At 42.4% G+C, this 17,653-nt stretch overlaps 1 protein-coding gene across 1 annotated transcript; it reads left to right on the top strand.

Moving 5' to 3' along the window:
• The first annotated feature begins 1,059 nt into the window (after positions 1-1,059).
• Positions 1,060-7,526, top strand: vgf (VGF nerve growth factor inducible). The gene is made up of 2 exons (XM_041780009.1): positions 1,060-1,187; positions 5,271-7,526. The coding sequence occupies exon 2, from the start codon at positions 5,306-5,308 to the stop codon at positions 7,331-7,333; it is 2,028 nt and encodes a 675-aa protein (XP_041635943.1). The 5' UTR covers positions 1,060-1,187; positions 5,271-5,305; the 3' UTR covers positions 7,334-7,526.
• The last annotated feature ends 10,127 nt before the right edge of the window (positions 7,527-17,653 follow it).

The raw sequence follows: 17,653 nt of genomic DNA, 5'->3' as shown, positions 1-17,653 counted from the left end.
TTTTTCAAATTAATGACGTTTCAATTTTTTTCTAGATATATGGCTTTAATTTTTTTTTTTTTGAAGATTTTGAAATTGTGTTAATTTTTGACTTTTTGAAATTAAATTTATGACTTTAACATTTTTTATTACCATGTAAAAATGCTGTAATCTTTGGATTAGAGACTTTGTAATATTCATTATTTCTAACATTTGATCCTGAAGAATTCTATTTTAGCCCCTTTTGATGTATTTTATTCTTTTGAACAGTCCGTACAGTATATATATGTATATATATGTCCTAACTCCTCACCGTCTCTCTGAGCTTCATAAATGTACACTTTTCTTTATTATTGTTTTCCCTACCATCAACCCTCTTCCTGCTTTGACATCTAGCTGCAGCTCAGAGGATGAGATGGATCCACGCTGAGAGGATACAATGGTTCACAGAGTTGACTTAACAGATCTACTCACTAATGGGGGTCCCGTACTCGAGCACGGCTGTGTTCACATCTCTCGAGGACTGTGCCTGAGTACAATCATGTCTGAGACCTCCTCTACATGTAGACTATGGTGTGTTTGAGTTAATACTGATTAAATGAGGCAGGGTCATGTGTGCCCTTAATTTTTCATTGTCTCTAATAAATCTCATGTCTAACAAAGACTTCATGTCTTTTGTTCTAATACTTCCCTAATCAATCCTCCTGTATCTTTCATCTCATGTCTCCTACAGAGCACTCGTGTCTTCTGTGTTTCTAATGTCCATGTTTGCAGAGCTATCCTGGTGGACTGCGGATTCATTCAGCAGCTTCTCTCCATTCAGCTCAGAGCTAATTGATGGCTGAGGGGAGGGAGGGCGAGTGTGTGTGCAGAAAAAAAAAAAAATCTTATGAATGAAACCCAGTCTGGTGACGTCAATGGGGGGACTCTTGACGCAGGAGTCACGTGGCGCGGGAGGGCGGAGGTATAAGAGCTGCAGCGGCTGTCCGAGGTGCTGAAAACGGGAGAAACCGAGGAGAGGAATCCCGGGAGAGGAGAGCCGGAGGAGACAAACAAACAAAAACAACAACAACATAAAACAAAAATAACAACATAAACAACAAAGAAGAGAGGGGCTCTGCTCGTGACAGCGGGACCTCCAGCTGCTCAGAGTGACGCGTCAGGGAGGGGAGGCTGGAATCCCCCCATCTGCTCCCACCGAGCCCAAAGTAAGTCCCAACTTCTCCACATCCACTCTGCCTGCTCTGCTGTGGGTTATTATCCTTCAGGATGAGCCCCTCTAAAGAAGTTTGATGTTTTTACGGTGCGTAAAAAGAGGCGAAGAAACATAAAAAAAGGCTTTTACGCACAAGAAGTATCACAGCTAACATATTTAAACGATTATAGAGATAGACTTTGAGGTAAATGTGGCGTTGTTTGCTTGGAGAAGAATAATTTATGAAACTGACAGCATCTTCAATGCTTTTACGCACGTGGACAATCACATTTTATTTAATTAATTAAATTTTGATGTAAAAAATGCGCAAAATGGTGCTGTTTGTTTGGCCAGGGAGGACAACATTTAACATGCTTTTACGCATTCCATACACTCAGATCATTTAGGCTGGAATTTTTATGTGAAAATCTGCTGTTGGCTCACAAAAAGGGTTGATTTTTTTTGTCAGAAACCTTCTAAAATGCCTTTACGCTCATGACAAAATCACACTACTTTCTTTAAACTGAATTTTGATTGAATCATGAGAAGAAATGCTGCGGGTTTTTTGGCTAGATGAGGTTTTCCTATGCAGAAGAAACATTTGAAATGTTTTTTACGCAAATTTAAATGCTCGTAGAGGTGAAAAATGCGCCACTGGCTTCCAAAAAAAAGGTTCACTTTGAACCAGAAAACATCTAAAATGCTTTTACGCACATCAGCAGTAACACCTCGGTGTATTTAAATTATTTTTAGATTAATTTCCTTTTAAAAAATGCCCTTGGTTGTTGTATGTTTCATTTTTTAAGGAATCTTAGATGATTCTTTAGATTAATTTTGAAGCAACAATGCGCAAAAAAAGGCGCTGTCTGTGCGATAAAGGTTTCCAAAATACCTTACGCGCATGATCAACAACCTAAAATGATCCTTTGGAGGAATTTGGTGTGAAAATGCGCATTTTTTAAGAGATGCGGTTTTAATGGTGTTTGGCTGGAGCTGATTTGACTCTTCTTTGTTTGGAGACAACACACGGGCAGCTGTATTGTCCTCCTCTTCCTCCTCCTCCCATCATCATCATCTTCATCATCTTCATCCCATCCCTCGTCACCATGACTCGCTCTGCCCAAAATAACCAGATTGATAATGAAGCTGATCTGGAGCCAGAGAGGCTGTGGTTTCTGGGGAGTCTTTGTCGTGTGTCGGTCACGTCCACGCTCGTGTTTTTGTCTTTCTTGTGTTTAATCTTCAGTGATCTTTAATCTGACCTCAGGCCTTATTAATCCAGACTCTCTCTCTCTCTCTCTCTCTCTCTCTGCTGAGCCGTGCTGCATGTTGGATCGTGTTTTTCTCGCTGCGTGTTTCCACATCATCATCATCATCCTCTGCATTCCCGCCACCTCCGCTGCAGCTGCGGAACATGCGCACGCCTCCTCCGCTCAATTATCCTCCTATTAATGTTTAAACACGGTTGCAGCAATTTCTGCAATAGAATCCTCTCCTTCATCCAAACATGATTTTTTTTACAGTCTGAATTTAGTCATGCTTTAATCTGGTGCAGATTTTATTTTTTGCATGTTTTAATAAGCAGAAAATTTACGCAGAAATTCCTGCAGACCTTTTCCAGTGTCTGCAGCGCAGCGTGGCTTCGTGCCATGCAGCACCATAGAGACCAATTTAAGAACACATGTGGGCGTGTTTTCTGATATTTCACAATGAAATGGCACTGTCAGTGCACGTGTTGCACTTTGGGAGTGTTGAGGATTTCAGCACCAGACCCCCCCCCCCCCAAGAACAGCCTCACTGCTGCATAAATCCATCTAGGGTTTAATTTTTTCATCTATCGCCCGTTCCCTATTTCTTTTTTTGCATATTTGTCACACTTAAATGTTTCAGATCATCAAACTAATTCTAGTATCACACAAAATAACCCGAGTAAATACAAAAGTCAGTTTTCAAATGATGATTTCATTTGTTGATGAAAAAGTAATTGCCTCCCAAACCTAAAAACTGGTTGCTCCACCCTTGGCAGCAACCACTACACGCAAGAAAGTATTGTATTTGTAATTAAGGTAAAGCCCACTCTTTCTAAACTGTGTTAACTCCCCAAAATTGTGCTGTGAACATCCTTTACAAACACTCAACAGTGTTTTATTTGCTGAATAGTCGTAGTGGTCACATAAGGTTAACAAACTCCCATGGAACGCCTAACCTTGCAAAGCAGATGGATACGCCCCTTTTCGTGTTTCTCACTGGCGAATCCATCTTGCAAAGCTCCCGTCTGAACCGTTTGGGCCCGGTTAGAAAGTGACAGGACCAATCAGCCACGAGGGGCAGTACTTTTGGGTGTGGCAGAGTTGTGTTGTATGCAAGCGGCAACAAGAGGCCGGTGCAGTTATGGTGGAAGACATTAGCGTGCAGCTGCTAATGCTTTATCAGAACTTGACGACATTTCTACGTTTAAAGAAGAACAAAAAACAGCGATGAGTTGTTTGCGTTTCAAAAACGACAAAAGTTGTGTACTGACATGTCTACAGTCGCCATGGTTCACGACATGCAGTTCTCTATGGAGTTGAGTCCTTCAGTAGCTGCACACTTTGGTAGCAGTTACGTGACATGTTTTGTTGCTCTGATTGGCCCATAAAGATGTGACAGAAGATTCATCCAATCACCCTCCAAGTTTTTTTTTCAAAGGCTCTGCCCTTTCCCAATCACTGTGTATGAGAGGTTTACCAGATGGATGTGTGAAACAAATTCATCTGGCGTGTCAGGTTATGGCACAACTAGAATTGGCTCAAAGCACTGGGAAACACTGACCTAACCCCTCCCCTAATTCTAACCCTAACCCTTTTCCTCTACACAGAAATGTAATCCCACTTTTTCCCCATAACTCCTTTCCCCCCACCAGAATTGTAATCAAATTTTGTCCCGTAACCCCTTCCCTTAAACCCAAACCTGTTCCCTAATCCTAACCCTAACCATTTCTCCCTTAACAGAACAATAATCCCACTTTTTTCCCCTAACTCCTTCCCCCTTACCAGAATTGTAATCCAATTTTGACCTTAACCCCTACCCTTAATCCTTTCCCTAATCCTAACCCTTTCTCTAATTCTAACCCTAACCCCCTCCCCCAAACCAGATTTCTTACCAGATTTTTCCACTAACCCTTACTCTTGCCCAAACCCTTTCCCCCTTACCAGCATTGTTATCTGATTTTGTCCCCCAGTATTTTCCCTCAAGCAAGCATTTCCCCTAAATCTACCCCTAATTCTAACCAGAATTGTAATCAGATTTTCCACCCTAACCCTAACCCTAACTCCTTCTACTTTGGCTGAATTGTAATCCAATTTTGTCCGCTAACCCAAACCCTTCCTAACCTGACATGCCAGATGGATTTATTTCACACATCCATCTGGAAATCCTTCCATAGACGGCGTTTGGGAAAGGACAGAGCCTTTGAAAAAAAATCTCAGAGGGTATTGGATAAACGTTCAGTCTGTCACATCTTTATGGGTCAATCAGATCAACAAAACACGTGACGTCGTAGCCCCAAACTGAGGTGTGCCGCTACCTATGTATAATGCAAACCATGGCGACTGTAGACATGTCAGTACACAATTTCTGTCGTGTTTGAAAAGAAAACAACTCACTGCTGTTCTTTGTTCTTCATTTAATGAAGAAATGTCGTCAAGTTCTGATAAAACTTACGCTTTAGCAGCATCCACGCTAATCTCTTCTGCCATAACTGCACTGGCCTCTTGTTGCCGCTTGCATACAACACAACTCTGCCACGCCCAAAAGTACTGCCCCTTGTTGCTCATTGGTCCTGTCACTTTCTAACCGGACCCAAACAGTTCAAATGGGAGCTTTGCAAGATAGATTCGCCAGTGAGAAACACGGAAAGGGGCGAATCCATCTGCTTTGCAAGGTTAAACCCTTCCCTAATCCTGGCCAGAATTGCAATATGATTTTTTGGGAAGTTGACTATATTTCCATCCTAACAGTAGTTCATCAAAAAGAGAGGCAGATTGCAGCCAGATTGTCTTGAAAACGTAAAAGCACTGGTGAAACTGACCAATCCCATCTTTCCTTTTCCCTGCAGGTATTCTGATTCTTCAGGCCCAGCTCTGCGCGGCCATGACTGGGTACCACCATGCCTCAAGTGCCCTTACACTGCTGCTCCTCCTGGCGGGGGCCTCCCTCCCCCGTCCTTCCAAACCCACCCCAATTTACGTCCCTGAGGAGGACGATAACCGGCACAGAGACTCTCCTGCTCTGACAGAGACAGGAGGCGAGGAGAGAGGGGAAGAAGAGCGACGATCACTGAGGAATGAGGAGCCAGAAGAGGAAGAGGAGCTCTTTAAAGATGTAGATCCAAAAACCCTGGCAGCTGTGCTGCTGGAGGCACTGAATCGCTCGGACGTGGGGAGGAGGAGGGAGGAGGAGATGAATGCTGAGACAAAGGAGGAAAACAGAGAAGTGAGAATGATGAAGGGAGCAGACAGACACAGAGATGGGCGACAGGAGATAGAAATGCTGATGGCTGCTCAGGGGAAGGAGAGGGAGCAAGAGGAGAAAGAGGAGAGGAGGAAAGCTCAGGAGGAGGAGGAGAAGATGACAGAGAAGGTGACCAGTAGGACTACAAGCCAGATGGTGCAGGTCCAAGCAGAACCACAACCCCAAAGTCCAGAGGGAGGTGGAGAGAACGGGACACAAGGATCGAAAGGCAGCAATGAAGAGGAGGAGGAGCAGCTCAGCCCTGAGGAACTGAAGAGCCTAGAAACTATGATGAAGGAGTTCCCTCGTCTGAACACGGCCACTAAAAGAGAGGGCGAGCTGAATCAGAGAGAGAGCCGGGGATGGAGCAGCTACAATGAGGTCTTACCTGTCAAAGGAAGTGACATCGCCATGACCAAGAAGAAGCTGAAGTGGCAGGAGGAGACCCAGAAAGGGATCACCTTCCCGGACTTCAGGGAGGGGAACTTCATGGATGACTTTGAGGACCAAGCAGAGAACAATGCCATCGAGTCGCAGCTTCCTTCAGAACCAGAGCAGACAGAGCCAGAGGAGGAGGAGGAAGTGCTGAGTCCCGAAGAAGAGGAGGCTCAGGCTAAAGCTGAGCAGGAGGAGATGAGGAGGCAGGCAGCGGAGGCACAGCGAGCCAAGATGGAGGAGGAGAAGCTGGCGGACATCGCGTCTGATATGCTGCTGCGCTATATGGTGAAGCAAAACAACAGGAACAGGAAGTACAGCTCGTCTCTGTCCAATGCCGCTGAGGACAAACGGTCTGACGAGGAGCAGGAGGCAGCGGAGGAGGAAGACCTGGACCCTGAGACCATCGACAAGCTCATCGAGATCTCCAGCAAGCTCCACCTCCCCGCCGATGACGTGGTTGACATCATCAGTGATGTGGAGAAGAAGAAGAAGAAGGACGTCCCTCCAGATGTCTCGTCTCGTTGGCAGCGCCCTCTATCCCCTCTCTCTTCCGCCTTCTCTTCCACCAAAGGTTTGTCTTCACCACCGACTAATCAAAACAGCTTCCCTGTCTCCAAGCAACCATCTCCAGCTGTCAATCTCCTCAAATCCTGGTTCACGGAGAAGACGCAGTCAAAATCACAGGATCTATGGAGCAAACCTCTGCGAACCAACCAGAATCTTTGGTCTAAACCTCAGAAACCAATCAAACAGGAAGTCTGGAAGCCTGTACGGACTGGTTACCCATTTTACCCATACAGATACCCCTCCTATTACCAGAGGAAGCCCTACCCAGAATACTACCCCATCTACTTCCCTCCTCCCCCCAGACCCAAACCCCGGTACTTCCTCCCTAAACCTGCCTACAGCCACTTAAACTCCATGGATGACACCTTCACCTTCCCGCCCAAGCACCGTTACCACAGCTGGGTCCAACCGCGGCTGAGGAACCCCCCTGCCAGCCTTCAACAGAAACCCTACTACCCCAGCTACCCCGTCCCTCTGTACCCTCGGACATTTCGAGTCCCAATGGTCCCTCCACAGCAGAAGCCGTTTTACTTCTCAGCTCCGGCCGCTGCAGCGACCAGAAACAGCAATTTTTACGAGACAGGGAAGCAAATGGGAAGCCGTGATGACCTGGAGAAGTACATCCAGCAGATTCTTCTGAAGAGACCGCAGATATCGAACTGAAAAAACAAAAGAAGAAGAAGAAAAATAGGATAGATGAGCAGGAAAGAGTGTTCTTTATGATCCTTATTTCTGGTTTTCTTTAAATCTGTCAGAAATTCCCTTTATTTTGATTGGACAGAGGACTTTTAGGTAAAATGGTACTCTGAAAGGAAAGTAAGAGTAAAGATTTACATCTCCTGTTCGTCTGTGCAGGCAGAGGGAGAACAGGATGAATGTTGGAAAGGCGTGACATTATCACGCTGGAACTGTTCATCCAAACTCCCGACACATTCTCCATGTGGACGTTTTTAAACGCCAACAGAGGAGGACGCTTGACCATGCTGTTACCTGTACCTTTAAGAAAATCTCTCAACCAGTCGTAGGCAGTGATGGATGCTGGGAAATGTTTCTTATAGCAGCATTTGTGTCGTTATCTCAGGCAGGAAAAATTGATAAATGTTTCAGAAATGGCCAAAAGTATGTGGACACGCAATAATAAAGTCACTTCTACATCCCTAATAGGCCCAAAGATACTGAACAGTCTGACTAAAGACGGTGTATAAGAAGTGGACAAAAACCTGAAGCCAATGCAGATGTGCCTTAAACCTGCATTCTTCAAATGCTCAGTGGGGGGGGGGGGGCAAAAATAGGCCTCATTAAACAGATGTCTATGATAAAATGTTGCAACAGTTTCAGCCAATTTATTCCCCTGTTAAACATTTAACTAACCACTTAATGGTCTCAACGTCTTGTTGAAGTCGTTTTCAACACCCCTTGTCCATTTAGTAAACTATGGTCCTATTTAAGGTCAACGAGACTGGAAAGAGGGGGTGGGGGTTAATCCATGGCAGCCAGAGAGAATCTCTGTGACAATATTTGGTAGGAAGATGGATCTGGACAGGATGATGCGGTCACTTCTACTACTTAAAGCCCCCATCTGTTGGGGTGCTGTTGGATCAGGCCCCATTAAGAGGGTGTCCTACTATCGTTGAAATTGCACATTTTGAACCAGTGCTTGGCTTTACAACTTTTCAGTCCTTGGGGCCTCCAAATGGTCTGGGGCTCCAAGTAGTTGCCTGTTGAAAAGCCAGTCCTCTTTTTTCTGTCCAGGTATCCATAGGTTACTGACTGAAAACTGAATTCGATGACATCCACGACTTACATGCACTCTTTGGCTGAGTCCTGATCCATGAAGGCAAAGAAAGGAGCCCCCTCCAACTGTTTGACCTTTTCAGATGCACAATCAAAAAGACCAACAAGAACTGCAGTCTGCGCTCAGATGTGTTTAGTGTTTTTCATTTCTAGGCATGGCAACTTACAAACCATAAAAAAGGCGAAATGGGGCTGAGCCTTATAGTGCCATTGCAAGGCATCAAAATTTGATGAGCTGCCTTGGCCACACCATTTGAGTTGTTGACAAGAGATGAATAACTTTTCGTAATTAACATCTCTCCTAACTGTAATCTAAACACGAAGTTGATGTTATTAACAACATAGGAGAAGTTTATCTGATGATGACCCTTGTAAATGGTCAAAAATACCCTGATTCAAGCTTGTTTAGTCAAAATTATGGATTTACTGTTGGATTTCGGTGTGAGTCCAAGAGGCTTTTTGTGCATCAAGCTGCACAAACCTGTAAAATTTCATTCATATCGAGGCATTTCACAAACATCATCCGCAAAAAACATCACATTTTTAACCAGGTCTGATGTATGTGCCAAATATGAGAACTGAGATTTTCCAGAGGCACACTCCAATTCACAGTAGATTTCACCACTACCCCTATTACTCTGTTTCAAGGGACAAGGAGGCACTGTAAATATAGGAGAAGGGGTAAAAGTTGCACCATGGCAAGACATAAAAACTTGACAAGCCACTATGGCCATGCCATATTAACAAGATATTAACAAATTTAAGCAATTAACTCCTCTGTTTATGTACACCAAACATGACATTCATAAGATGACCAACATAGGAGACGTTGGTCTGGATGTCACCCATGGAAATGGTCCAAAATACACCAAATTTAGTAATTTATTCATAATGGTTGCCTTCCTGTTGGAATTTGGTTGTGGGTCCAGGAGGCACTGGAAATCAAGGGTTAGTGGTAAAAGCTAGAAACAATTTGGCATGCAGGATTTTAAATCAGAATGGACCAAAATATGGATTTAAAATTGTGCTGATATAAGAAATATCCCAATATTTATGATACCCGTGCCATAAGACTTTGGTGATACGAACAGGAATGCTAGGGTGTCCGCATACTTTCGGCCATCTACATAAACAACATATTTTATCTCATAAAGATGAAACCAACATACACCATGATGTGAGTATGGCCTCACGCTGAAGCCACTCTCTGTTTCATCTTTAAATAATACATTTCAAAGTAAATGTATTATTTTATTTGTATGAAAAGCTGCAAAAAACTGTTCTTTGATAAAATGAACTCCACACCCCCTCTGCAGCTTTTTATAGTGAACATAAAGCTCCAAACAACATGTTTCCCGAGTGCTCAGTGCAGCCACGCTCTCTCTGCTATAATGGCTCGATGAGTCATCCTTTTGCATAACTTCAATTACCTTGTTGCTATGGTGCCAAACCCCGGCCAAAGTCTATATGGCATTCTTTTACAGCTGACGCCTTTGCAGGGATGCAGCGGTGCAGCCGAACATACGTGTGGTTTGAGATAAAGATTGTGCTTTTAAAGGACAAGGCTGCGGGGATGTGATTACATCAATCAAACCCGTAAAAACACCAAACCACGACATGCTGATTCATTCCTCAGTACTTAAAAACCTGCTGATAGCTCTCAGCTCAAAGCTCTCTGGGTCCAAGAGAAGATTTATGTTTATTAGCCAAAGACTTAATATTTCGCTAAAACAGCTTACCAGGTTGTTTTTACCTCCTCCTGGTTTTATCTATCTATCCATCCCAGTGTTTTAATGATTATATTTTTACTTTTTAAGTAGGGCGTTTTCATAAGATAGGTATGCAGACATGGATTGAATCCATCAAAAATCACATGCTAAATGTTGCACATTGTCTAAATATTTTTTGAGGATGCTTTTTTACCTTTATTTTTAAAGGACAGGACAGTGGATTGAACTTTCTTGCACAGTGCACATCCTAACCGCTGGGACATCTTCATCCCTACATTGTCCAAATATTCTAATGTTGCCAACATATTTGCAGGAGTTTGGCTACAATTTTGGGTAATTTCAAATAAGAATATTGGGCCTGTGTGACTCTGTATTTGTGGCTGTGTTATCAAAAAGGCAATGCTGTCAGTATTGAAACCATAATTTTGATGTGGTAAATGTCTGAAATCAAAGCATTATACATCAAATCTTTTTTTTACATGCACTCCTGCATATGTCTTAACGCATAACAGTGTTAAACACTGTTTTTGACTGAATAAGTATTTTGAAGCTTTAGCCTACCTCTAAGTCCTGGCCTGTGTGTTCAACAAAAAATAAATTAAAAGTGGCAACACCTTCTGCCTTGCAGGAATCTAATGTCATAACCAAATCACATAGCAAGAAGACATTGCCACTTCGGAAACAACTCTTCTACCTAACATATGAAATTCATCCAAGAAATGATAATAGTAAATTAGAAATTAGACTTTATTAGGTACAGTATTTATGTTATTGACCCTTTCTTTCAACCTCATCCCCACATCCTTTAACCCTAAACCTCATCCTTATAACCCGACATCCCTAGACCCATACCCTCATCCCTACATCCTTGAACACTAAACCTCACCCCTTTAACCCACCACCCCTAGACCCATACCCTCACCCCTACATCCTTTGACACTAAACCTCATCCCTATAACCCACCACCCCTAGACCCATACCCTCATCCCTACATCCTTCGACACTAAACCTCATCCCTATAACCCACCAACCCTAGACCCATACCCTCATCCCTACAACCCTATATTCCAGGACTCTTACCTTCATCCCTACATCCCTCCACCCCTACATCTATCACCTCTTATCCATATCCCCACTTCCCCATCCTTCAACCCTAACCCTTATCCCTACATCCCTTGAATCTACCCTCATCCCTACATCTCCAGGACCCTAGCCCTCATCCCTACATTCCTAGACCTTTACCCTCATCCCTAAATCCTTCAACCCTTATACTCATCCCTAAATCTCTGGACCATTACTCTCATCCCTACATCCCTAGACCCTTATCCCTACATCCCTAAATCTCTAGACCATTACTCTCATCCCTACTCCCCGGGACCCTGGCCCTCATCCCTACATCCTACAACCCCTATCCTTATCCCTACATCCCTGAACCCTTTCCCTCATCTTTACATCCCCGTTTCCTAGGTCTACACACCCATTTCTACATTCCTACATCTCTTGACACTTAACCTCATCCCTAAAATCCAATATTCCTAAACCCCACCCCACTATCCCTCCATCCTATAACCCTAACCCTACTTCCATAGACCCTACCTCATCCCTACACCCTTGAACCTTCTTTCATCCATACCGTCATCCCTATATCTTTTGACTTTTATGTTATTCCAAGATTCTTACTCTGATTCCTACCAAATTAGTTTAGTCAAGCTTATTTTGTCACCGCTGATGCTTGCTTGTATCAGTTACAGTTTGTTGAACAACTGAACTCTTAATTAAATAACTGCAGCAACTAAAGAGATTTTACTTTAGTCTTTTAACCATGATTGAGCTCTCTGGGATGGAGGAAAAGACAGGAGGATAAATGCAGAGTATAAGCTATCGTTATACATATTAATAATTTGTTTATTTGGTGAAAATCAGCAGCCTTGTCCTTTAAAACGCTTTATGGTTTCATTAAAGTGCCACTAAAGCGCCCTTTAGCTCAGTGAGACATTCAGAGTTTTTATTTCCTCATTTTCACCATCGTCTTAACGTGTCTATGCTGTCTGTTGGACATTTAGTGAATGTGAGCAGAAATCTGCAGCCTTACATCTCATCACTGTGACATCCCAACCACAGTAGATCCTTTTACCTTTAAACCACTTAAAAACACAAGGCGAGGGGGTTTTCACTGTGTGGATCAGAAACTTTATAAATGATTGTAAAAAATGTTTTTTAAAAGGATTGTACTGCTGAGGATTCCTTTCTTTACATACCGGGCCCAGATAATAAGTGATCAATGACATCTTCAGTCTATTGAAGACATCTGTCAGCAGGACAGAAGCAGTTATGTGTCGTTTCTGTATTGGTGTGAAGCCAAAATAAATCTGACAATCTCATTATCAAATGAAGATGAAAACAAGGCCGTTAGGTTTTTAAGGATTTTTTGTATTTTTAATAATTTATTGTTTTTTATGCAATGAAGAAAGAGGCTAGAGCTGATGGTACAGTGTCTGCACGTTTATGTATACTTGCATCTAAATCTTCTAATCGAGCATCAATGAAAAAGCCTAAAAAAAACCTCAAAGATGAAGAAATGAAGACGTCAGTGTACCTTTAATCCATTGTGTGTCTGTGGATGTACTTTGTTGTAACCATCGTAATAAACATGCGTTTGCTGGATGTAAATACGCGCATGTCAATCTCTACTTTTGCTACACAGAAAGAAACAAATAAAGTCGACTATTTTTATTACCAAATGCTTCATTGTGGACACAGAGAATTTTTATTTCACGTGTTTCAGGAGTTCATGTACACCACGTTAAATATGGGGTCAAACCTTGTCCAGGGGCAGAGACCACGGATCAACCACATCCCATTTCTATGACAAACATATTTAAGTTTGTCTTTCTCAGTCTCATTGTGCTGGTTTGACTACTCGGATTTACTTTTTATCACTTGTCTCCTAATCTAAATACAGGTATCAAAAGGGAGTATCATCCATCAAGCCATACTCTTATTCCTACATCCCTAAACCCATGGACCTTAACCCTTCTTACATCCATTGATCTTTCAACTCTACCAACAACCTTCTATCCCTAGACCCCTACCCTCATCCATACATCCCTTCACGCTTAACGTCATCCCTACATGCTTAACGTCATCCTTACATCCCTTCACTCTTACCCTCACCCCTCTATCCCTAGACTCTTACCCCCATCCCTACATCCCAAGACCCAAACCCTCATCTCTGCATCCCTGGACTCTTGCCCTCATGCCTTGGACCATTATCCTCATCCCTATATTCCTTGACCCATACCCCCATCCCTACATTCCTAGACGCAAACCCTCATCCCTAAATCCCTGAACTCTTCACCTTATCCCTGGACCCATACCCTCATTTCTACACCCCTGGACCCTTACCCTCATCCCTACATCCCTGGACCCTTGCCCTTAAACCTACACCCCTAGACCCAAACCCTCATCTCTACATCCCTAGACTCTTACCGTCATCCCTACATGCCTAGATCCAAACCCTTTTCTACCAATCACCAATTTTTGGCCACTTTTTTCCTATTTTTGCTCTATTTTACCACTTTTAACCCATTTCTACCACTTTTTTGTTTTTATTTTTTTACATTTTAACCAGTCTTTCCTTCCTGTTTGCCACTTTATACCTATTTTTTTCACTTATCACCTTTCCCTACTTTTGGCCATTTTGAGATGTTTGAAAAATTGTTTACAACTTTTAACCTTTTCTGCCAATACTTTGTTTTTACCAGTTTTTGTCGGATCTCTGCCATTTAAAAAAAATTGTAACCCCTTTGTCCAATTATCATCCATTTTGTTACTTTTTTGACAACTTTAAACTCATTTTTGCCACTTTTTTACCACTTTTAGGCAATTTTCAAAAAATTTTTAACCAATTTTTGTAGCTTCACTATAATTTTCTCAGCTTTTCACCTATTTTTGCCTCTTTTCACCCACTTACACAACTTCTTCTTACCACTTTCAATCATTTTTTGCAGGTTTTTGCCCTTTCTGCCACTTTTCTAGCCCTTACAACCAATTTTTGTCACCTTCATTCAATTTTTGTCACATACAACCAAGTTTTTCCACTTTTATCTCAGTTTATTCTACTTCATTTTCTGGCATCCTGATGTTTGTTCACATTTTGGCTTAGCCCTGAAGTCTAACACTACTTTCCTAATGGTTTAGTTTGGTATGATCATGCACATTATTAACAGCACCAATAAAAGGTAAATCTGTGTTAAGAAAAGGGGGATACATTTTTAACAAGGCTATATTTTCCTACAGTGCTACTTCAATAAATAAAACAGAGTTATTACAGATTAACTTAACAGTTGACTACGATCTGCTGACCTCCATGGGCCCCCAGTTTGGCTTAAAGTTCTTTCCTTCACACCCTGACCACCCCCACATATGGCCTTAGTGATATGTAGAGATCCTTTAAGGGAGGGATTCTCTGTAAAAATGTGAAAACATGAACTGATACTGACAGATAAAAATGAGACAACATGCTTTTTCAACAGCTTAGATCAGAGGATTGAGGCCAAAAAGTTCCTGTGATGAATAAATGATGATTAATCGATTTAATTAATGATGATAATCCCCCTGAGTGATCCTGTCACAGAAGACTGAGTCAAAGAGGACATGATCAGGCTGCTAGGGTGGATCAGAAGTCTGAGCCTTCATCATCATCATGATTAGAGGTTCCAGCCTTCACCATCATCATCATCATTATGATCAGAGGTTCCAGCCTTCATCATCCTCATCACCATTATGTTTAGAAGTTACAGCCGTCATCATCACCATGATCGGAGGCTCCCGCCTTCATCCCCCTCACCCTCGGAGGCGTCTTCTGGGCTGATGATCCAACACCCACATACAGCACTAACAGCAGAGGCATGTTCATGTCACGCTCCAACAAAGTTCTGGAGGTGAGTAGGAGCGTGTGAGGACTTGAAGAGGCTGAAGACACGATGAAGAGACACGAGTGAATAAAAGTAGGATGATAAATTTAGATTCACAGAAATAGACTCAAACCAGAGTCTGATGGTAAAAATAACACAGAAAAAAGGGGAGATGAAAGGGGGAGAGAAGTCAAAAGAGGGGAGGGGAGTGAGGATGGATGCAGTTCTGCCCGTGGCAGAGAGGTGCAGTGATTCATGATGTCACGTGGTGAAGACTGGGTGACTCATCCACCAACATCATCATCATACAGCCTCTGCAGAGAGAGAGAGAGAGAGAGAGAGAGAGAGAGAGCAGCTGATCAAACAGATTAATGAGCATGTCAAAGTCAACATGAAACACACAAAGGAGGCTGGAGCACATTAACACCAGTATTAGCAAGAGGCTGGATCATCTGCTAATCCAGTAGTTCCCAAACCTCTTCTGCTGGATGATTAAAATATCAGTTTACACAGAAAAACCATTCTCACTAAAGCAAGATGTGGTAAAGGGAATAATTTAACTGTCTCTTTAGAACAAACAATTATGAGATATGACTGATAAGACATTACTTAAAGGATCTCTGTTGTTTTAGATGTGGTGTCTGATGGAGGTTTGCTGTCAGCCCAACATCTACCTGGAAGATCTGCCAGGAAAACTGCCCTGTTTTGTTGGTAACGTAAACAGTATACATTGTTCTTATTTAGTTAATCTGAGTCACTCTGATGACCACTCAACAACAGTCACAGAGTCACTCTGATGACCACTCAATAACAGTCACAGGGTCACTCTGATGACCACTCAACAACAGTCACAGAGTCACTCTTATGACCACTCAACAACAGTCACAGAGTCACTCTTATGACCACTCAACAACAGTCACAGAGTCACTCTGACGACCACTCAACAACAGTCACAGAGTCACTCTTATGACCACTCATCAACAGTCACAGAGTCACTCTGACAACCACTCAACAACAGTCACAGAGTCACTCTGATGACCACTCAACAGTCATGGAGAAACTGATGACTTTTCAACAGTCCCCAAATCACTCTGATGAACACTCAACAATCATGGAGTCAATCTGATTTCCACTCAACAGCAGTCACAGAGTCACTCTGAGTACCACTCAATAGAGTGGTGCAGTCATGACATAATTTTGTAGGCATACCTGGAAGTTAGCGTCGCATGGCTTCCCTTAGCATCGAGCCCTTTTCTCAGTGGGTTTTTGGATTATTGCTGAAAATAAGATCTGTGTCCAATGAAAGTTTATGAAACTTACACGTTTTGTCCATAAAGATAATCTTCATGAATTGATGATATAAGCATCATATCTGTTTTTTTAATCTAACTGACTAAAGTAAAAACAGCTAATGTCATGCTATATTACACTACAACACGGTCAACTGAATTTAACTTCATCATTCGCGGATGCATGTGAATGGCAGGCTCAGCTGTCACGCTTCAGATTATGTACAGTCTTCCTGACAGACGCTGTAGTCCTTGTTAGCTATCTTTTAGCAACCGCCTTTGTGGAATGACACACAATTAAAAGGTGGGGCACGTTTCAGATGTATTTTATGTTGTAGGATAAAATGTTAAACTCTCTTGGGCTAATGTTCACCACAAACCTTATTTCAGGCATTTAAGTGAAAACTCATTCAAAAATTCCATAGACTTTCAGACAAGGGAACCAGAAGTGCTAAAATGCTAACTCACGTCCGTGTTTTAGGACTCTTTCCCGCACCACTCTAGTCATAAAATTACTCTGACACTATCCAAAGTCATGGAGTTACTCTTTTGACTACGCAACAGTCAGAGAGTCACTCTGATGACCACTCAACAGGCAGAGTTACTTTGATGACCACTCAACAGTCAGAGAGTTACTTTGATGACCACTCAACAGTCACAGAGTCACTCTGATGACCACTCAACAGTCAGAGAGTTACTTTGATGACCACTCAACAGTCACAGAGTCACTCTGATGACCACTCAACAGTCAGAGAGTTACTTTGATGACCACTCAACAGTCACAGAGTCACTCTGAAAACCACTCAACAGTCAGAGAGTTACTTTGATGACCACTCAACAACAGAGTCACTCTGATGACCATTTTTAAACTGATCAGGTACCACTGATCCTGAACAAGAGGAAGAAAATAAAACAAGAGATCAGGTCTTCAGAGATTATAGAAAAATGCTTTGTTTCATGAGTTTAGAGTTTACATTGAAGGTTAAAACTCTAGTGGTTTTGAAATGCCATGACCTGTAGACTAGTAGAACTGTTTCTGGAAACCTAAATCTTTCATCAATTCAGTCACCAACTTTTAAAGCCACTAATGTTAACAGCTGTGGACATATGCACGTAAGTTTTATCTGTTTATTTCTCGAAATCTTGTCGCGACACGTCAAAACAGAACATAAAATTGTAAGAACACATAATAAACCCAGTGTAACAGCCAATATTTCAGATCTGATGAAAATTTTACTACATACACCGTCCAAC

Source organism: Cheilinus undulatus, linkage group 22, assembly GCF_018320785.1.
Source record: "Cheilinus undulatus linkage group 22, ASM1832078v1, whole genome shotgun sequence".
Classification (NCBI taxonomy): domain Eukaryota; kingdom Metazoa; phylum Chordata; class Actinopteri; order Labriformes; family Labridae; genus Cheilinus; species Cheilinus undulatus.
Note: the sequence above shows the minus strand (reverse complement) of the source record. Positions and strands in the feature narration are given on the sequence as shown.

Bases quoted from the DNA above. Each gene is read 5' to 3' on its own strand.
- vgf (XM_041780009.1), top strand. From the start codon at position 5,306: ATGACTGGGTACCACCATGCCTCAAGTGCCCTTACACTGCTGCTCCTC.